The sequence below is a fragment of the Pezoporus flaviventris genome, unplaced genomic scaffold (assembly GCF_033815535.1).
Source record: "Pezoporus flaviventris isolate CSIRO_AGI_PZ_B2104156 unplaced genomic scaffold, CSIRO_AGI_Pfla_v1 ptg000036l, whole genome shotgun sequence".
Classification (NCBI taxonomy): Eukaryota; Metazoa; Chordata; class Aves; order Psittaciformes; family Psittacidae; genus Pezoporus; species Pezoporus flaviventris.
The window spans coordinates 15484572-15506925 of NW_026892584.1; the positions used below are offsets into that span (position 1 = coordinate 15484572).

General features: G+C 43.0%; 1 protein-coding gene and 1 long non-coding RNA gene across 2 annotated transcripts; one reads left to right on the top strand and one right to left on the bottom strand.

The window, feature by feature from the left end:
- Positions 1-1966: 1966 nt before the first annotated feature.
- ARG2 (arginase 2) lies at positions 1967-22353 on the top strand. The gene is made up of 8 exons (XM_061463347.1): positions 1967-2186; positions 2325-2397; positions 14002-14179; positions 15074-15233; positions 19113-19207; positions 19328-19432; positions 20940-21076; positions 22023-22353. The coding sequence occupies exons 1-8, from the start codon at positions 2070-2072 to the stop codon at positions 22226-22228; spliced, it is 1071 nt and encodes a 356-aa protein (XP_061319331.1). The 5' UTR covers positions 1967-2069; the 3' UTR covers positions 22229-22353.
- On the bottom strand, positions 20904-22101 carry LOC133274303 (uncharacterized). The gene is made up of 2 exons (XR_009745102.1): positions 21984-22101; positions 20904-21298 (listed from the first exon to the last, which is right to left on the bottom strand). It is a non-coding gene; the product is annotated as an uncharacterized LOC133274303 (long non-coding RNA).
- Position 22354: the final 1 nt, after the last annotated feature.

Genomic DNA, 22354 nt, shown 5'->3' on the forward strand with positions numbered 1-22354 from the left:
GTACCTGCTACATGCACCTGTGGTTTTGCCTGTACCATCTGTTACTACGAGCTCTTTTGCTTTTACTTCCGTAGTATTTTTTCCAAAGTTTAAAGCAGTATTTTCATGTTCCTTGCTGTCTTAGTACATAATAAATTGGAGAGTTGGCCTTGTGTACAGAGACTTAATGAGCCTTTGCACTGTGTTTTCATTAATACTTTCCAGTTATTTCTTTGCGAGACTTGCCTGGCAGTCACATAAAGCTGCATAAAGCTGTGATTTACAAACCATCAGACAAACTCCTTTGCCCCTTTAGCTTGTTCCCTCTCTCACATAGTCCTCGAGTGTGACTGTTAGCTTTAACTGCAGAACTGTCTTTTCTAGGAGCAGTATCTTCAGAGCACTTTGGTGGATACTGAGTGTATAAACCTGTTAACTTGTGAGAACAGTGAGGGAATCTTTAAGGGATGTGAGAAACCGAGGGACATTGAAGAATCCCTGCGCGGCCTTCAGGAGTTGGTGATGGTTGGCACTAGCAGAGGACTCATGCAGTATGTCCAGGATCTCACTGTGACACAAGAGCCAAGGTGAGGAATGGGCTGAAGCTCTGTAAAGGTGAGCTGGCCTGGAGAGAAAAAAGCAATAGCAGATGATGAACTGCAGAAATGGAAAAGAAAGGAGAAAATATTAAGTTAAAAGAGTAAAAGAATTGTATAGATGGAGTGAAAGCAGAAAGAACCAGTAAATTGAAAACGGAGTTACAAGGTTTCTATAAAGGGAAGAAATGTTTGTAGTGATGTAAGGTCTGAAGTAAATGGGAGCTCTGGTATGACAGGCCAGGAGATGGGGACAGGGAGAAGGGAAAGAGAAATGGGAGTAGGGCATAGAAGAAGAAAAAGCAATGTAAAGACCTAGAAGGTGAGTGACAGGAGGAAAAAGAAGTATGAGGTCCTGGAGGAGTGGTCTCCATTAGCAAGACATTACTGAGGTCCAGAGGGGAGGAAAGGATGTGGAAATCTTAAGAGGAAACAGCAGAAGCGTGTGTTTTAGGTTTTCTTGTGTCACTGGCAAGTCCCAGTTTAACCATGTCTGCACCCTGTCATCTCTTCTTATGAACGCTGTCAGCCTCTCTTCTAAATGTGTGTGTGTGGTTGGGCATTTCACAGTAGGAGTCACCTCACAGAATGGGAAGATGGGGGCAATTACTAGTTTTTAAATCCCTTCTTTATCTGTAATCCTTCGAATATGCTGTGAATAGAAACAGCGACAGCTTTCACAAAGTGTGAATTCTCTCGGGACAGAACAGCCCGAGGTCAGGTACCGGAGGCAGGTGCTGCAGAGGTGGCTTTTAAAATGCTTTATCAAGGTTATCAGGTGAAGAGCATCACCCCAGGTTTTATTCAGAAAGCCAAGGAGTGGCGTTCCTGCGAGGCGGCTCGGTGCGGCCAGCCGGGCAGCTCTGCTGGGGTGCTCTTTTGCCCCCAGCGGCAGTTACAAGGTCCACCATTTCACACCGAGATGCTGCTAGGTGTCTCGCAGCTGCCGAAGGGTGGGTACTGAGAGAAGGGGTAGTCTCTGCGGCCCAGCCTGGCCTCTCGGCAGGGCAAGGAGAGCCGGCGCCTTACCTGGCCCGGGGCACTGCTTGGAGGAGTCCCTGGGGGGCCGGCGGCCCCGCCCGGCGCCGGGAGGGCGGTGAGGCTGCGGTTGGCAGTGGAAAAACCCGGCGCGGAGCAGGGGAGGGCCCGGCGCGGCGTGAGGGGAGGGGAGGGGAAGCCGGGGTTGGGGGGGGAGGGAGGGCCTCCGGGGGCGGGGCGAGGCGGTGGCTGTTGCGGAGGCACCGTTGGCCGGTGCGGAGGCACCGGGACACCCCCCCCCGCCCCCGAGCCGGGCAGTGGCGCGCTGAGCCGCGTGCGCCGCGTGGGGCGGGACACACCTCCGGGCGTGCGCCCTGCCATTGGCCGAGCGCCGCTGGGGTGTGAGGGGCGGGAGGCGGGACCCGGCCGCGGGCCGCGGCGTGTGGGGCTGGGGCTCGTTAAAAGGAGCGAGGCGGAGGCACCCGTGATCCGTCGGCGGCTCCGCGGCTTTCCATCATGGCCTTGTGCCGTAGCTTCGCCCGGCTCCTCAGCAAGCAGGCGGACGCGGGGTTCCAGCTGACCAAGCAGGCGCACTCCGTGGCGTTGGTGGGAGCCCCGCTTTCCAGGGGGCAGGTGGGCACCGCAGCAGGGGGAGGAGGCGCCGTTCGCAGACAGTGCCGCGGCCACTCGGCCCGGCTCTCCCGTGGCGGGGTCGGGTACCTGGCTGTAGGCAGCGCTGGCTAACGCATCCCCTTTCTGTTTGTCTCGCAGAAACGACGGGGAGTGGATCTCGGCCCCGCGACTCTCCGCGCCGCGGGGCTGGTGGAGCGGTTGGCTGGGCTCGGTGAGGCGCGGTGGCGGGGGTGGGATGAGGTGTCGGAGGGGCTGCGGGGCTGTCCTATCTCCCCGTCCCCTGGCAAAGCATCCCTTTAACAGCTCAATTCGGCGAAGCCTGACTCAGCCGCTTGCCGCGAGCTTGGAGGGAGGGCGGGGTGAGGTGGTGGAAACGGTCCCTTGCAATGAATGCCGACACCCCGGGTGCCCCTGAGACACCAGTGCCCGGGGGAGGCGGTGCTCGCCGCGCTCTGCGGCACCGGGGGAGCGGGAATTGCGCGTGCGGCTCCCGAACAAAGAGCGGGCCGTGCCCCGGCGCATCGCCTGCCGCGCTTCCCGGCTTCCCTGGGAACCGTCCGTGTTGGCGCCCCACTGCGTATGGGGTGTGTGCTGGTGCCCTGCTGGCTTAAGAAAAGCTAGAGAAACGTGAGACCCTTTAAAACGTGATGTGCGCTTCGTGCGCCCCGCTAAATACTAGCCTTAACTGTGTTCTTCTACATCGCGCATATGTGTTATTTTTCCGTATTCATTACCAGCTACTTAGCCCGCTCCTAAAAATACTTTTATGCTTTCGAGTGACAAAATTCAGAACTTTCTAGAGAAACCCCCAGATTTGCATATGAGGTCTGGTCTGAAGTTTTGCTGTGGAAACACTTGCAAATAGCACTGCGTGAATGGAAAGTTTCTGATCTTCTCACTGTTAACACTACAGCTATTCAAGCACATCCACGTGTCTGTGTTTCAGCTTCTCACATCTTCTACAAGCTGAGACCTGCAGAAAACTATCACAGAAACAGGACATAAGACATAGAAACTCGTAAAGCTGAACTCTTTCTTGGAGAGTCTTTAAAAAGTGTTACTGAAAATTGTATGATGAGGATGGATTGCAGGGGTGGACCACAGGAAGAACTCTTACCTCCTCTGTGTGTGATTAGTGTTACTGAATGCGTGCAAACATGATTGCCTAATAACCCTACAGTGAATTTCTTGTGTATTATGAGAACTCTTTAAACAAATTATTGTTTTTCTGTGTGGGCTGTTTATTTTTCCTCCCTGGGCTGGCAGCTTTGCCTGGAGTACAGTGATAATAGTGCCATTGCTTGGACTTCTGGGGTATACTGGATTGGTAGTAAAACTTTAGCTGCTTTCTTTGTTTTTTCTAACACTATGCATTTTCTTCTCATACACTGAAGGGAATAGAGACAGTATTATTCTTCTTATTAACTTGGATATTCTATTTATCTGTTACATTAAAAGAATTAATAATTTTCATGGGATCTTGTTGCTTATTTTCCAGGAGCCAGGTAAGTAATACTGCAGCAGACCGGGTTTCTCCTTTAGAAAGAAAGAACATTTATCTAAGACGTAGGGTTTCTGTTCTTCCACCTATATTGGCTACTTCTGAAGCATTTGTGACTGGGGGGGGTGCATGTGAGTGGTTCTTTTTGTTGTTGTATACTCACATTCCCTGCTGGGATGTGAGGGACATATAAACATGATTTTCCTTGCCATTACAAGCTTGGAACCAGGCGTGAGGTTGGCTATTGAGTAATGATTCCCTGTAGAAGAGCGAGGGTGGATTCTGGGTAATCTGAGGAAGTATAGATGGGGGTAAAAAGGCAGTGTTCCTGTAATCATGGAATTGTTAGGGTTGGAAAGGACCTTAAGATTGTCTAGTTCCAACCCCCCTCCCACGGGCAGGGACACCTCACACTAAACCATGCTACCCAAGGCTCTGTCCAACCTGGCCTTGAACACAGCCAGGGATGGAGCATTTACCATGTCTTTGGGCAACCCATTCCAGTGTCACAGTAAAGAGCTTCCTTCTATCTAACTTGAACTTCCCCTGTTAAAGTTTGAACCTGTTACCCCTTGGGCATTCAAATTCACTTCAGCCTGCATAAACTGAAGGTGCTCTGCAGTCTTCTGTAAAATGTAGCATTTGGGTAGTAAGGTACGTGAGTATTTTAATTGTATGTGTACGTGTTACTTTGAATGTTAAGCAACCACATGGCTTTTCATACATTTGTATGCCTGATTTAATGGCTTCCATTGATAGTGTTCAAGCTAAACAGATAGAGTGAGAACACCAGGCTTTTGTTTCTTCTTGCACTGCTTTGCATTTTGCTTTCACTGGCTAGTATTTTTAGGAGGGAATCTTATTGTTTCTTTCACCCTATCCTAATTTCTGTTCTTCCATAGTCCTAATGCAGTATCCTGAGCTGCTGCGCTATCTTCTGTTTTTTGGGGGGATCCCTCCCTTGAAAGAGATTGAGTATACCTACATGGTATGATAAATTCTTGGCTGCCTAAAATGATGACTGTCTATGAACTTGTTTATGCTTTGACTGAAATATGAGGAGGGAGCTCAGAGGCAAATGGTATTGCCAGTGAAGAGTTTTGTGCACTTGTTAGAAGCAGGGAGAGAGCACTGTAATGCATTGGTAGTAGCTTGAGGCATACTCGGGAAGGGACTTAATGTAGCAGGAGTCCAGCTCCCAAAGCAAAACCAGATGGTGTGCAGCAGGGATAATTTAAAATGTAACTGACTAAGCCTGTGGGGCTTTTTGTTTACCTTGGTGATGTTTGTCATTTGGCTGCTTCTCATAAGGGAGATTAAAATATTAACACCTTAAAGGACTCTTCCATACTGCAGAAGAAGTGCTATGAGAAAATGGAGACCTCTGACTCCCTGATATGGGGCAGGAAAGGGTACAAAGCTTGCAGGGCTGTGCATTGTTCTGGCAGTAGAAAGAAATGGGTGCAATATGTGGAGATTCTTAGACTTTCAGTGGGAAGTGGTGGGAAGATAAGTGACAGGTGCACTTGACCTCAACTGTAGAAGAGGCAAAGTATGAAGTTCTTTAAAATGAGTTTTTTTGATCTCCTGTGTTTGCTTAATCTGAAGCAAAGAATCCTATCAAATGTAAATCCCGTATTGCCTTGTCCTCTTACTTGAAGGCAAGAAAGACTATTATCTGATGTTTTCTATAAGTAGTGGATAGCTGTTGTGTTAATTACCATAGCTCGTGGGGTGACTTAGAGCACCTCTGCTGTTGCTAACAATGGAACAACTTTAGTATAAAATTAAATATAAAACTTTAATATAAACTATATAAAGCATAACTGTATAATTATCCTTCTTCCTCCTGATTTTCTTTATTTAGAGCTGAATGTGGCTGGGTCAGTCTAGGGTTTGGTTTATGCTAGACCTGAAAGCTTGGATCTGAATTGCTGGTTTGACAAGTTAGCCACATGTCTCTGCAGGCTACATACAGAAGCAGAGTTAGACTTGTCAAAGGGAATGAGCATCTTATTACTAGTCTTTTGTTTGTAGGAAAAACAAGTTCCTCAGTAATAGGATTCAGGAGGTCAGTGCAGTGACTCTGAAAGGAGTAACCTCCACTAGTAGAGGAGTGGAGCTGCCAAATCCCATGTGACTGGGGATGCACTCTTGCTTTGCCTAAAGCCATTGGACTTGTTAATTTCAGTCTTAACAATAAATAATGAAGCAGCTTCTCCACATACCCTCTTTTTGCACCCACATCTTTGTGAGTGAAGAGTTTTAAGAGAAAGATAAATAATCTTTCAACTATACACAAAGGTAAGTGCAATGAAATCCTTGTGCTGGGGTTCAGCAGATGTGGACTAGCGGGAGTTACAGCTGCAGTACTGCAAAAATAATTTTCATCAGTCCATCCAGTAAATGTGTTTAAAAGAGTTGCCCTGAAGGCTTTGATTAAACCGTGCCATTCTGCTTGCCCTGTATTTGAACTGAGATAGCGCTTACAGACCATGCTTTGACAACTATCTGTTCATGTTAAGAATGAGATCTGTCAGTAATTCAGCGTTGGGTTAGAATCCAATAAAGTCTAAATTTACTTTGATAACATTGAGATCTGCCTTTTTAGCCTCTTTCCTCGCCTTTTCTGCTGTTGATGAAGTTGAAATGGGAAACAAAATCTTAAATAACTGCTGGCATTTCAAGCAGCATGTTGTTTAGTTAAATCTCTGTATTGCTAAGATGAGAAACGCTAGTGCTCACAAGCTTTTTCTGATTATATCTGCTGTGAATGCTGTCAAAGCTGTCTATTAATTTGCTAGGAACATTGTCAGGAAAAAAATCAGTTAGGATATAGATGTCAGAGCAGCAGCTATGTCTTCTGCCCTACAAAGCAGACATGGGAATGCCTCTTTTTCATCTAGGCACTCCCCCCACTTTTTTTTTCTTTACCTTTTCCTGAAGCGTAACGGGTAAAAGGCAGCCCCCTTTTTCCTTTCTTTCCCTTAGACAAAAGTATGCACAAACACTTCTGTCTAATAGTATCAGTAAAACATTCTTATGCAGTACTGCAGCTTATTTCCAGAACTAGAATAAATAACCTCTTTATTTATGCAGAGATAGAGATCAAAGAGATACTTATTTACCTCTCAAATGTTGATTAGCCATGATTGGTTAGCTTCAAAGCCCAATGGTTTGACAAAAACCCACAGTATGATCAAATGGACTGGTCATAACTGGCATTTGCAGAGAGCCTTTGAAATCACGCCAGTTGTCAGAATGCATCAAGGGCAGGTGCTGCTCTGCTCTGTGAGGGAAGGCAGTTAGCAGCTCATGCTGATAACCAGGCAAGCAGAATGAGCCCTGCTGAGGGTTTGGAGGAGAGCTGTTTAGGGGAGGCCTCCACTGAGGCTGTTTCTAGGTTGCTTCTTCACAGCAGACCTGATCAGCTAACTCTTATTGAACATGGGAAGCTAAACTGCTAGAAGTAAGGGAGTGTGCTCTGACAACAGTTAGGGTTTATCCTTTTGAATGTTGTGCCCTTTGATATTTGCATGATTACAAGTAGCCTCAGATGTTACTAGGAAAATGCTGACAGCAAAAGTACATGACATTGGAGCATTCCTTGCAGTAGATCAGTTCTAATTCTCCTCCTTTTCCTGTGCTGATAGAGGACACAATCTGCTTGGTTTTGCTTTGGAGTGAAAAACTTTGTGCCAGTCATCAATTTGGTGTTTGTTAGGCTTTTTGTTTTTTCCTCTCCCATTTGTGTGCCAGGTTGTGTATTAACCATGCAGTTGGCTTTAAAATAAACCTTAATTTGGGGTTAAGTTCACTTGGTGCTTTAGTTGTAATTAGTCTTCATATCAGTTTAGTTTAAAACTAAAATATTGAGCTATGCTGATGCAGATCAGGAAACCTGAATTGATAATTTATTCCTAATCTTTCAATAAAGGATTCAAGGACCAAAGAACAGACTTGGGGGGGGGGGAGGGGTATATGTGTTGTATTTGGCTTTATGCTGATGCCCTTCATCCTTAATATTTCTGTATTACAAAATTAGTTTTAATACATGACTCGGCTGAATTTCTGCACCCATTAAATTGCCTCTGGATTGGAGATGGAGGCTCTTTTGTTCTGTTAGGGTTTTTTCACCATGAATGGTGTTGAACAAGAAGACTTACTGGGGAGAGGTACAAAGGGAGATGACAAGGGGAAAATTTAGGTAAAAGGTTGGCTTGTGATCTGCCTTATGGTGCACAGAATCTGTTACTACATTCTCATTTGAAGCTCATTGTGCACTAATAAGACCAAGCTATGTATGGCAGGTATGTGTTTATACAGTATAGTGAAGGATTATGTTTGGATGGAAGGTGGAAATCTGTTGTAAAAGTACCTGGTGAAAAGCAGGAAATGAGGCACTGAAGTAAAAAAATGAGATCTTTCATTTGAATCTGAAGCGGGCTGGCCTGGTATTAGTTTCTTGCAGCTGATGAGAGGGAGAGAACTTCGGTCATCTCTGATGTATACTGCTCTTCCTCTGAAGTGTTACCTGTCTGGGTTAAATAATATAATAACTACTTCTGTAACAATCTAAAATGCAAGGTGCTTGTTAAGGAGAGCTGTTTTGGAATTATGACTTTCTGTGGCTGTAAGTGCCTACTTGTGTTCTTGCTATCTGGAACTGTTTCTGGGTTAAGCCTATTTAAAGGGAATTAGAACTTGAGCAGGGTTTGGTGAGTGACAGACTGCAATAGCTGCACCCTTGTCTCCTCTCTGATGCAAGCCATAGTGCAAATGTTTCCCAACACCTGATACTGACGTTTTTGGAGACCTCTTCGGGTCAAGCACACTGTATTTCATAAGAGATTAAAGTTATAAATGATTATCAAAGGGAAATGGGGTGGCTGCTCGATTTAGAGTCAGAAAAAGTATTTGTTTCATTTTATGCAAGGGACAACTTAAGACTACAGACTCGGTGTAGCAATTGGAATTGGGTTTGCTTATTGATGTTGAATGAGCTGAAGCCTCTTCAGTAGGTACAGATACAAAAACTTTGTCTTAAACCAGACCTTTCAAAATTCCAAAAGGCAGGGTGGAAACTACTAAAATGTGAACTTGCCTTTCAGGCCGTGAAAATTTTAGAGCTGGCAGAAACCTTCTGAGGCATCAAATATTTGTATCCAATAGACTTCTTCCAACAGATAGATATTTAAAGAGATTTAGACACTGTGTAATAAACTTTCAAGCAAGGAGGTTAAACTAGACTGAAGTCTGCCTTTTGTAGTGGGAATCTTGCTAGCCTAATTCCATATTCATTTAGAACAAAAATATGCACTTTGTGTAGCTTTTGCACAAAGACTTGGTAATTCTGGAGGGTTAAAACTGTCTTAAATTAGGCTTCAGAACGCACTGGTCATAATGAATTGAATCATTTGTTTGCTGTTGTGCAACATTTTGACAGTGTCTTTGAGAAGGGATTACAAAGTCCGTAGCATAAACCAGTGAGTTTATACTGAAAAGAAGGATATTAACAGCTTGTACCCCTCTGTATTGTTCACAGGAAAGAAAAAACATGTTAAGTTTGTCTATAAGCATTGTTCATAATACTTGTGGCTTCCTGAAAAGCCATTCTGTGTGTAGTGATTGACTGGATGGGCTGTAATCTGAGGAAACAGTTTGTAGGAGTGATGCTTTTATGTGATTGGCTTTATATAACACCTAGTATGAGGTAAGGTCTAATAACTGGGATTTCCAGATTCCTTTGAAAGCTGTTCAGCAGGGTTTAGAAACCCGGAAGAGGACAGACTTAATCTTCCCATTAATCTAGAATTAATTTCTTTTTTCCCCTTTAGTTCCCAAATAGCCAGTGTAAACAGGCAGTACTATGAGATCTCTCTCATTTTGTATTCCACATTTGTTTGTTCCCATTCCTCTTTGCTGTCTAGGACAGCTGTTACAATTGTTACAGCCTGCCATTGGGCCCTGTCAGCAAACAGCCTGGATTTGGAAAGCTCAAATCTCCTACTATCAGATTGCTGCTCCTGGCTCTGGTGCAGTACGATAGTAAAGGAGGATGGGAGGGGGGCTTTCCCTGCCGCTTGTTGCCCGGATGTTTTTTACAGTTAAATGTCCCCAGACTTAAGAGGCTCCTGCTTTTACAGAAGAAAACCTTTTCTAAATCTGTGCAGGAAAATGATTTACTACAGTAAGTGCTGCCTATTGTGGGTACTAAATAAACACTGTATTTTGCTTAAGAAGATACGAAATGAACATGACCATTGTTATAAACTTGCTAAAGGGCACCTTGTGTCCCAGTTTAAGCATTGTTGAGTTGAGCCTGAATCCTACATTGAAAGCTTATTATTTGAAAAGACATTCAGGAAACTTGTTTTAAATAGGTTCTTAATTTGTATTTCTACCTCCCCCCGCCCCCCCCCCCCCCCCCCCCAGGTTAGGCTCCTGACTATGAAAAATGTTGATTTACCAAAAATAGGAAAATTCTGGTTCTGGCTGTGCAGGCTGAAGAAAGAACTGCCCTCCATTGTGTGGTCTGCTGGTTGTATACCTATGGGACCTTACCCTAACCTGATCTGGTCAAAAGAAGTTGACCTAGGAAAGAGCTACTGTACAATCTGGTTTTGGGCTAATTTCTTCATTTTCATTTTTTGGCTGAAATGTGCCCCCAAGCAGCTCTGATAAAACTCTGTCAGAGGGGGGTACTTGAACCACTGGGGACTGCACTCTTAAACTGTAGAAGAGATTTGCACCCTGATCATTCACACTAACAGGAGGACTGTTGCGCATATGTGCATCTTGCATAACTAGATGACGTGTTTGTATTCAGATTGACACCTTTATCTCTTTCAAGTGTCTTTCGAGCTCCTGTAATAGAAATAGAAGAAACGAGCCTGTTTTCCTCACTTGAGGTAATGTCCTCCTGAGCCTGAGTGCAGATGGATCTGATTTAATGGACTCGGTAGCTCTAAATTTTCTGTGCTGTTGATAATTGACTAATCAATCAACCAGATTTTTTTTTTAATTTGAATGTAACTTCTGTTAGAGCTTGAAAGTTGAGCAGAGGACTTCTTTTGATTATACTTGACTTCCTATTATTTAGTTATTAGCTAAATGCCTGTGGTGCTTAGTCTGGAAGTACTGTATGGTACTGTTTCCTTTAAAAAGGACTTGGGTGCTGGCTAGACCCGATCTGCTGCACTGAGTAATGGTGGGGATGCTGTGCTTTCTAACCAATGTAAGCTGCCTTCTCTATCTGCCTACCTACCTTTCTAGCTTTCAGAACTTGGATCTCCTCTTAAAAGGCCCATATATATTCTTTATGTTCATTTTCTATGCCGATTTAAAAAGCTATTTGTTTATAACTATTAGTACCTTTAAATAAAGTGCCCCAGCTACCAAAGAAAGTAAGTGCATGTTGTTTGGTGTGGTAGATTATCTGAATCTTTCACTACTAGCCAAACAACAGAAAGATCCACCAGGCTGCTCTGTGCTACAGCATGCCTATCCATCGGGCAGGTTCTACCTTGGGCAGAATAATGTAGTTGAGAGATTTGGCTTTCTAATTTCTTTAAATCAAAACTATGTGCAAGCAAGCAGATGAAAGTGAAAACTATTCAGGTCTCTGTTAGACTAGGATTTGAGAAGCTAAATAAAAGCCAAGCAAATATATCAATAATTACTTTAGCAATTGAACACAAATTAGTTTTCTTTGCTATTAGTAAGCACTGAGACAAATATAAATGTTGATTTAATCTGATATCTGGTCTATCCTAATAAATATGTGCACACAAGCATGTACACACTTTTATTCACTTCAGGATACAGTTTATCTGCATACTGTGAATTTTCTTGTGTGTACTATTGCTCCCTATGCTTTCCTTTTTCTTTAAGGTCATTTAATCATAGCTTCCACAACTGTAGACACGTCTTAAAAAAAGATATTAATATGAAGGTCGGATTAGCGCATACTTCTGAGATAAGCTGTAGTTTACTCAGCCACTGGTTAGCTGGCTGAAAACATTCATATCACCCTGGGAAGCTTGAGCTGTCTGTCTACAAGTACCATAGAACAATGGGCCTAAATAAGAGGGAAGCACAAGGCTGAGAAAAGAAGCTACTTCAAGGTTTATGAACTCTATCTGAGCAACAATAAACTTTTGAAGACGGTAACAAAAACTGAAGGTCTCTACTGTGTTTAACAAACATTAGGCTTTTCTATAAAAATAGAGAGAGGGATCTTAATGCAGGAGATAGGAGACTGCCATTTGTGCAAAATGCAGAGAAGATCCCAGAGTTCTGGACCCCAGAAGTGTGTGTCTGTCCATCCATGTCTACCATACCCACACTGTAAGCTGCACGAACCTGATGTGACTGTAAAACACAAATGGCATTTTTATTCAGAAGCTGAGCCAAGTCTTTTTGCCTTTCCCTAACCCCATTTGTGAAGAAAACTTTTTGAATACAAGTGCTACTTCTTTAAATGTACTTCCTAGAATCTGCCATGTTTGACTTGCCTTAAGCATAACCTTAAGAATCCAAACTGATTCCTTAAAGAACTACGAAAAGTGTCATGGTTGGTTCTCAGTTTTACACTGATCTAAAGATGGAGCTTCATGATGCAATTTCCTTTCATTCTTTTTCATCCTTTAATGGGTAAAAATACTGTGATGTACATATATGTCCTGTAAGGGAGAACAAAACGTAAGTGGCAGTCCTTTCTTCCATTACGTTGTGTAATGTGGCGTCTTGCAATGTGTATGTCATTGAACACCGCTTCCAAATGCAGATTTACTTCCTGCACATGTCAGAGGTATTAGATCAAAGGTATTATTAACTTGAACAGCATCTCCAAGAGCTCTTGATACCTATTAAATGATGCAGTGCATTTGAAGCCTTGCTTCTAGAACTTGTTTCCTCGTCACACATACGTACTTTCATCAAACCTGGCAATACTGCAGTGCATAGCGGCGTGCATGTGTGAGCAGCAGCCTTGCAGGAAGACACACATTAAAAAAAGATTCTTGACCTTTGTTGAACATCTATCAGGACTTGCAAGTCTTTTCTGATTCTGCACAGCAGCAGAATGAAACGGAGGATAAAAATTGTAGTGGTCACATTGAGATCAGATAGTGCATCCAAATCTGACCAAAATTCCAGAGCCTTCATCCTGCTGGCTCATTAGGTACTGCCTAAGGGAGAAAAAAAAAATGCTGTTGTGTGCCTGTGTTGCCTTTTGAAAACCAGGGAGTGGTATGTCATGGTCCTGCTTACTGCTTCTGATTCACTGCTAGCGATTCTGAAGAACAAATGGGACAGGTCTGACTGGTATTCAGGGTGGTCTTGACTTGAGCAGCTGTGTAGCTGTAAATACCTTGGGGCGTTCACAGTCCTCATCAGTGCTTGCAGCAGCAGGTCTATCTGAAACTGAGAGGCTCTGGCCTCTTAGAAATTTTGGTATTTAAATGTTAAGAAAGTGCACGATATTGGACAGCAGAGCTAATGTATTCAAAGGATAATCCATAACGTGTGAAAGAATTAAACTTTAAATGCAGCCAGTTAATAAATGTGCTCCCTAGTTTCCTCATCTGTGAAGTGACTCCATTTCAGGGTAAAGAGACAGAAATACATCTTAGGAAAGGCTGAGTCTGACCCAGAATGTTGTCAGGCTTCGACAGCCAATTAAGTTGTAGCTGGCAATGCTAGGACCTTAAAGAGGGTTGAGATCAAAGCCTCAGAATTAAAGTGCCTTCTAGAACAACTTGCATTGAGAAAATGGACAGGTTGTCTTACAGAGCACTAGCACATCCTCCATGGAGGTGCCTGGAAGCACTGTAAGGCAATTTCCATTACTGGTAACTTGGCACTTCTGTGCTTGGATTCTTACGGGGTTTGAAAATGGAAACTAACTCTTAGCACTCAGATAGTTAATAAAATGCATAGTCCTGGCCATCTATGGGCAACTGAGCTCATTTAAGGCTATATACAATCTGTCTAATTGGGAAGGAAGATGGCAACACAAACTGTAGTTTTTCATGTTAAAATTGCCAAGAAATAATTTTAACCCCCCCAAGCTCTTTTTCTATGGTTGTTGTATCTCATCACTAAACTGAGAAACAATACTGTCTTAAGCTTTCTAAATCTGTAAAGATGGAACAGGGCTGTTTGCAAGGACATGCAAATCGTCAAATGAATCCATTCCCTTCCAGCTGTTCCTTCGTACATGGCCAACTGGTTTGCTGAGGGGATCATATTTTGAACGTTTCCCTGGGCACTGAAGTAATTCACTTTCTTCTTCTGCTGCTGTGTTTCCAGGATGCCAAGTATATGACTTTGGAGATCTGAATTTCACTCAAGTTCCCAACGATGAACTGTACAACAACCTGATTCTATACCCACGGTCAGTGGGTTTAGCCAGCCAGGTGCTGGCTGATACTGTAAGCAGAGCAGTAGCTGCTGGGCACAGCTGTGTGACTATAGGAGGTGATCACAGGTGAGCTGAACTAGAAACAATCTATGGTGCATGCTGCAGGTTGATACTTGGGCGTATAAGTGTTTAGTTAAAAAATAAGGGGATAGTGAGAACAACTTGGGGTCATTCCCTGGCAATAGCATAGGGTAGCAGTATTTGGATTTTACTGCTGGGGCTTTTAGGATGGAACATGGAAGACAGATACAAAAATCTGACTTCCTAAGACAGTAGTGCTTAGTTCCAGACTTCTGCGATCTGCAGATAATGCAAATGAACGATGTTTTCCTGTTTGGGAGAGTTTGTGTGATCAGTTCCCTTTAGGAACTGTTGTTGTTTCTTTATTACTGAATATTAAGTGTCTCTTTTCAACTCTCAGGATGTCTGTCAACTCATAGGATGGGTTTGTAATGCCTACACACAGACTGTTTTGTAATAGATCTTACAACGTGTGAATCTTTTTGTCTTTTTCACTAACCTTTGGTCTGAGAATTGGTTGAAGAAGGTAGAGCATGTAAGAATGAACTGTGGGGAAAGGTGTCATGACTGGAATACGAAATGGGTGAAGAGCAGAATTGATGAGTGAGCACAATATATTTTCTAAGAGATCATCTGGAGCTAGAACAGGTGAAGATTAAGGTGTGGGAAGGGTGACAGTGGAGAGAGAAAAGAGCTGTTTCTCATCTGTCAATACTAGTCCAGTCCCATTGTTACTTGGAGTCTCCTGGAATCATGACAGTGACGTGCAGTTTGCATGGGATGCACCCTTTATTTTCACAGATGGCTGATGTGTTGAAACATGACAACATTGTTGATTTGCACAATCTTGCAAGTCTCTTACTGCAGAGACTTCCCATTGTCCTTGTAGTTGTTCTGAAGGCGGAATGGTGACTAAAGACTTTGCTACTATACTTCCAGCTTGGCACTTGGTTCTGTCAGTGGCCATGCGCGGCAGTGCCCGCACCTTGGTGTGATCTGGGTGGATGCACATGCTGATATCAACACCCCTCTTACAACTCAGTCTGGAAGCCTCCATGGACAACCTCTGTCATTTCTCTTGAGAGAGCTTCAAGATAAAGTAAGTACCTTGCTTACACACTTGGCCTACATTGAAATCCTCAGAGCATTTTACTTTTTCTTGTATGAGGTGCTTTCTTACCTGCTGCAAATACAGACCTTGTTTATGTTTGTACAAGAAAAACTACGTATAATTTGTGTGTATTCATCCACATATATATACATACATACACAAATGCACACATACATATGTAGACACAAATATATGTACACACATACCTAGAGACAAGAATGAGAAAAAGGTTTTTCTTTGTGTTAGCACCTCTGTGGGCTGTACAGTAAGCAACAGTTCACACAAGCTGTATATAGAAGCTGGCCGGGATGCTGTTCCCTTGTAAAGAGTGGAGCTGGTGCTGAAGGTGTGCAATGGCAGTGATTCTACCAACTGAGCAAAAGAGGGACCCTCTCCCCAGCTGTGCCTGAGAGCAATGCTAAGCTCACCTCCAGTAACAGCTGGTTCCTGCATACCTTGCACCCTACTTCAGCTTAGTTTGGCACTTGCATGTTTCGACAACCTTGAGGCCTGATAGGGGCTCTTCCTGCATGATCTTGCCTAACTGGCTGCTCTGGTGTTGGTTCCACTGGCAAATACCAATTGGAACAGCTGTACCTGTTTACCTGGTGCTTGTAAAGAGAATATCTTTGTCTTGGAAAGAGGTCAAATTACCAAAAAGAGCTGTTTACTGGGGCACATGGAACGTGCATGGCCAACTTTGCTACTGTCAAGATGCTAAACACTAGGTTGACTGAAGGCCTACACGTCCTTTTTGGCTATAACATATACAGGGACATTACTGTGGCAGCCGGTGCATTAATAGCCAGGGCCTTTGCAGCTGGAACTTGGATATGACAGTCTGCTTCTACAGAAGCTTAAGCTGGAGAGTGGGAGCAGGTTCAGCAACTGCATGCTGAGACTGGATGCTGGAGCTGCAGAAAACCTGATTCTATTTTATTCTGGCACTTTGCCCTCATAGTTATTTCTCTTAGATTTCTTTTTCTCCCTGGTAAATTTTGGGAGTGCTATGTTAATGGAAGTATCCATCTTCCACGTAAGACCAAGCATGCTTATCATCTTTATGGCTATTGAAGATACCATGGCATTAGCATCTGTTGGCGCAGCAAGATTGCTGTCATCTGGTAAAGCTCTTCTGTGTTTGTCCTGCAAATTCTTTTGAGGGAATTCTATCCACAAGTCAAGTCATTTGCTGATTCTACATACTTTCCTCTTTCTAGTAATCCTAGATCTAGGTCATCTGGCTACCTGTCTGGCTCATGGGAGGGAACCTTACTGTGAGAACGGGGGCATGTGGCTGGTCTTCTTGCTCTCATTCAGCAGAGCAGATGTGTTGATAATGGGGCAAAAAAATTTACTCTCCTTTCTTGACAGCTTTGCAAGGATTATTTTTAAATCCTAAAACTGTCACCAGCACGAAGCCTATGTTAGTCTGTATGCACAGCTAAGCATAACTTTTTCTCAACACAACAGACCAACCAACCAGCTGCACTTTTGCCTCTTGAGGAGGTTTCTATCTTGTCAAAGGGTACGTAGCATAGCAGTGTGAGAGAACAATGGAGATCTTGCAGTGATCTCTGTATCTCCTTCCTTGCTTTCACCCATGCTGTGAAGGGGGTTTTGAGCAAGCCCTCCCCACCATGACACACACGTGTGTATGCTGCTCTGGGTGGACTTCTGTAATTCAACCAAACTGTCTCTCTGGGTCGCAGGGTTTGCTCATCGACCTAATAGTCTCGGGAAGGCCAGTTAGCACTTGGCTCCATTGTCTACACAACAGCTCCTCTGAGGACATGGAGAGCAGAACAGCCTGCATGATTACATTTTATCTTCCTGGATCACTGCCCTTCTCTTGCTAACTGCTCTTCCAGCATCTCCAGGCTACTTGTTCTTCATTCCCTATCAAGAGGACATGAGACAGAGATAGTTGTGTAACATAGGTCTCTCTTGGTGGCACAATCTGTTTAGCCTGTTCTTGACCCCATGCCAGCAGCTGTTTAGCTGCTGTAACCTTCTGTGGGATTGCATGAGAACTGACTCAGGGGCACTGCCTCTTTGCTTGGTTAGTTTTTGAGTCACACCAAGTCCTAGCCCCTTGTTCACTGCATGACCTACAAACAGCTGTCCTGGCACAGCGTAACAGCAGGAACTGACGTGGCAGCAACTACTTAAATTAGCACAACTGCCAGGAATGCTTCAAGTCCCTCAGTTTAGGTTATTGCACCTGTTTTCAGAATCCTTCATGTATACAAGGCTATGGAGCTTGGTCAATGCTCTGTTGAATTCCATGACCCCACAAAGGAAACATCAATTATGGCTATGAAATGAAATAAAGTATTTGGCCAGGTCAGTGTAGAACAAACCCTGGTGTTGCTGGCATAGTCTTTTCACAGGCTGACAGCTGCTACTTGTTTGTTCAGGCTACTTCACAGGAACACTGCTTGGGGAGGTGGCACTTCAGGGTTTTTTTTAAATGTTTAATTTTTCTGTTTTAAAGGAAAATATTGATGAACATTATCCCTTGGCTGGTCTTCCTTAAACCAAGCATTAGTGTCAGGGCTCCTGGAACCACTCAAACTAAACTCAGACTGCTATTAATAACTTATGTGAGAATGCCTGCACCTTTTTTCTGATGCCTGTTTGGCTTTGCTAGGGGTAACTCCTTTTCTATTGCAACAGTCAGAACAGAGCCTACCAGAGGAAGTTAAGGCATTCCATTCTCTTTATTTAAAGAGGAAGAGGTAGAATTAAAAATGGCAGGATTAAATCAGCTAAATCATTGATACTGACAATATTATTAAGACTGTGCTCACCTTACGGTATGGTGATAGGTTTTCCAGATACACTTTCATTTCTGAGACCTCAATTATTTTTCCTAGAGGTCTCCAATTCATTTATCCCTTTTCTGAATTCATGACTGCAGAAAACTTTCAGGTCATTGTCCCAGAGTAACAAATACTTTTATAGTATATGCTTGTTTAATCCCAATGTAATTACATACAGCTATGGGTGTGTTAGCCTTTAAACCCAAATGTGCATGTTGTAACTACAGTGTAATTAGTAATTAAGTATAAAAGGGAAACAGCCTTCTTGATGCTTCACAGCTGTGTTGGCTGTAGCCATTTTCAGAGCTGGGAGAGGAAGAAGAGAAATCTGAGTTAGTTTAAAGCACTCCTAAAATGAGTGGCTAGTACTAACTAAAGGATTCTTGTAATTGTATCTCATGACTACTTAAATACCAAAGCTGAAGACCTCATTGTCTTCCATTTGCTGTACTAGACCTGCTCTCTTTAGCTGTACACTAAAAACCAGTTATAATGTAGCCCGATGTGAGGCCCAACTTCCTGTCATGCTCTTCCCATTCCCTGTCCCCAACTTCCCACTTTGACTTCGTCCATCTTTAACATTGGTTTTGTAACAAAGTTTGCATGACTTTTTGGTGATTCTCCTAAAAATACAGAAGCCCCTTGATTTTATTCTTCCACTTCAGTACAATGTACTGGAAGTTACATCGCATTACCATTAAATGCACTGTACAAGGTATCTACATCTGGGTAACTGGTTTATTACCACTCCCCCTTACATTCACTGCTGCTAATTACCTACTACTTGTGGCTTTGGACTTTTTATTCTTCTTTAAACTGGAAAATGTAGAAGAGTTAAAATTCATTAAATTCATTAACATTGATCTAAGGTAAAATGGTACGACAAATGTAAGGAAATCGAGAAGCCAACCTCTCAAGCGATGAAGTTTCTCTGTTCAGAGAATGGATGTTATAAATAAATACAAAATTTTGAGGGAAGCATTAAATACAAATTTGGTTTATATGTTGTTAAACTAACCTAATACTAAACCTTTGCTTGCAGGTACCACAACTTCCTGGCTTTTCCTGGCTAAAGCCCTGCCTTTCAGCTTCTGATATTGTGTACATTGGTTTGAGGGATGTGGATCCTGCTGAATAGTAAGTTTAGTTAAAGGATTTTTGCTCAGGATGAAATCATGAGCTTCTTTCCACATGTCACTGTTCACAAGGGCTGCTAGGCTTAAGCTTAGGCCAGTAATGATTTTATTATTTTAACAGCTATATTTTGAAGAACTATGATATCCAGTATTTTTCCATGAGGGATATTGATCGTCTTGGAATTCAGAAAGTTATGGAAAGAACATTTGAACAACTTATGGCCAGGTAACAAACTATTATTGGGTTTAAACTACTCTTACCATCCATTGTTGAATATCGATTTTCCTGAAAGTAAGGCCTTACTCCTGATGTAAGGTGGCCTAACAGAACTGTGACTGTGTCCAGTAAATAGTGAGGTCTTAGCACAGACTTTAGTCCTCAGTTTCCACATCTTGAACTAGAACCATTTCATGGTGTTTGGCAAAAAGCTATGAGATGGGTTACACTACAGTTGTGGCTCTGCTTTATGTAGCTTGTCCTCTTTCTTGAGGAATTCTGCATTCTGCTGCAGTTTGACAAGATGTTTGAATCAACTCAGAGCCCAGGCTATACATCATACTTTTAAAATTGGGTTTGTAGCATCTTGACAGTGACTTGAATACAACTGATAGTACAGCTAACTGCATGAGGTAGTTCTACACAAGGTAGAGAAGCATTTGATAACTTCCTCCCTAGACTGTGCTCACATGTGCTGTCCTGATGACAACTGCCACTTTCAGTTCAGTTTGTGAGGTTCACTGTAACCACTTCCTTACTTAAGTTCATTTCCCAAGTCTTTGCAAACCTTAAGTCAAGGAACCAGATCAGGGAGCAAATCCTGGTCATCTAGGGGCACATGGAGAGGATCAGAGTTAGAAAGGGTAAACTCCCCACAGCATAGAACAAAGTCCTGTAAGCAGAACAAGAGCCATGTATTTGTGCTGCACACTGTTGTATCTAAAGGTGTGCTCACCCTTCCTAGCTGCAGCTCTGCCAAGTTGCTAATCCAGCTGCTTCTCCCTACTAAGCATCTGCACCAAGTTGGAAGTACACAGTCTACCACTTAAATTGACAAGCAGTGTCCAGTTTATTATAGTCAGTTGCCAGACTTCATGTAGTCAGTAACTAACATTTTAGGTTTGAAATTATCCCTCACTTTTTCATCAGCTGGGCTGACAAGGTGGAGTTTGGAGGCAGCCTTCAACTATTGACCTGAAAAGTGTGGAGTGCACCAGCTATCCTGATGAGCTAGGAAAATTTATCCTGATAGTGTAGGAAATCCTCACTTAGTGCTTCCTCCATTCTAGGTGCCATGCGAATCGCTGTTTCAGCCTTTCACCCTGGCTTTCTGTACAGAAGGAGAAAGACTGCATTATACCGGACATTTCTCTACATTTTTCCAACTAATGGGACAAATACCAGATAAAATGCTTAGAACTAAAGTACTTGTCTCTAGCCAAATTACACCTGAGTGCATGCTCAGTGAAACTAGAAAGACAAACTTGTGTTTTCCCAGTGTGTACTGGGGAAGGGTCTGAGCTAACAGATATTTCAGAGTCCAAATATACTTAAAAAAAAAAACAAACCACAAAACAACAAATCTTTTGCAAATATGTACAAGATGTGGAAAGGACCTGGGGGGGGACCTTCAACATCATGGAGCATGATGCTACTTTGCTAACCAGCCTGGACAGTAAAAAACAGAAAACATTTAAGGTTCTGAGGTTCCTTTTCTTGTTTTATTCTGTCTCAGGAGACAGAGACCGATTCACCTGAGTTTTGACATTGATGCTTTTGATCCCTCACTGGCTCCAGCAACTGGGACTCCTGTCCTAGGTGGATTAACTTACAGAGAAGGCATGTACATCACGGAGGAAATACACGACACAGGTAGGAGTTGATCAGCAGTACTGGACTAAGCAAGGGCAGGACAAACTCTGTAGAGCTCATTCATGTTGGTTATGTTTTTCCTGTGACAGTAGACAGTGAGATAAATGCAGTGATAGCCAGGGTGCCTACAAAGTCAATTCAGCCTTCAGTCAGGGAAGTAGTAATTCTAGGGTTGGGCAGTGCCCTGGGTGTTGGAAGCAGCTTAATCATCATCAACTTCACCTTACCAAAAGGAAATAAAATACATAATATATTAATACCTAATGTAAAAGAATCACTTGGTCATCTTGTACAATACTGTCACCTAAATACATGAAGCGAGATGTTAAAGTGGGCATCTGGAATACAAAAATGAATGCACATGATTTTAAACAGTTCAAAGCTCCATTCTAGGAATTGAGACTGACAAATCAAGCTTCTACTAAATACTCTGCAGTTGACTCAATATATTAAGGGCTTTCCTTCTTACGCCATGGAGGTTTTATTTTGTGTTTAAATAGTAACTGATTTGCAATAAAAGGGGGAGGGAGCGGGGGGGGGGAAGCAACCAGGAAATAAAGCTGCCCAGACAACAGTCAACAGAATTGTGAATAGCAGGTAAGACTATTCTATATCCCTTAATTTTTGTGCTGGGAGAAAAAAAGATTAAAACCCATTCTTCTCCTAAGTGTATATAGAACATCAAGCTTGTTTTTCCTGAATCCTAAAAGTGTGAATGAGTGAGGCAGTGATGATGTAAGAAAGAATCAAATTGAACTCGCAAACATGCATTTCAGAATGATAACCTCCTCCCTCACTCAAGGGCCAATTTTACTGCTCTAAGGGGTAGAGTAGGTCACAAGCTTGAATATCAGACTTACTGCAATGACTGAAAGGCTGCAAAAAAAAACTCTACTACAGATTTTACCCTTTTCCACAGTAACAAAGCTGTAAATCATTCTTGCAGGGATGCTTTCAGCTGTAGACTTGGTTGAAGTCAATCCACTGCTTGGAGCTTCTCAAGAGGAAGTGAATGCAACTGCTAGTCTGGCAGTTGATGTGATAGCAACGTGCTTTGGCCAGACAAGGGAAGGAGCACACACCGCTTTTGATGAACTCCCAACACCCAGTTCTTCAGATGAATCTGACAGTGAAGAGCAAGTGAGGATTTAAGAACCCAAAGTGTTGGGTACTGTGGACATTACAGAGCTCTGCTGAGGCATTCGAGTGGATAGATTGTCAACACTTGGCAAATACTGTTAAATTCTCAATTTTCAAATAAACTAGCTTTTCCACTGG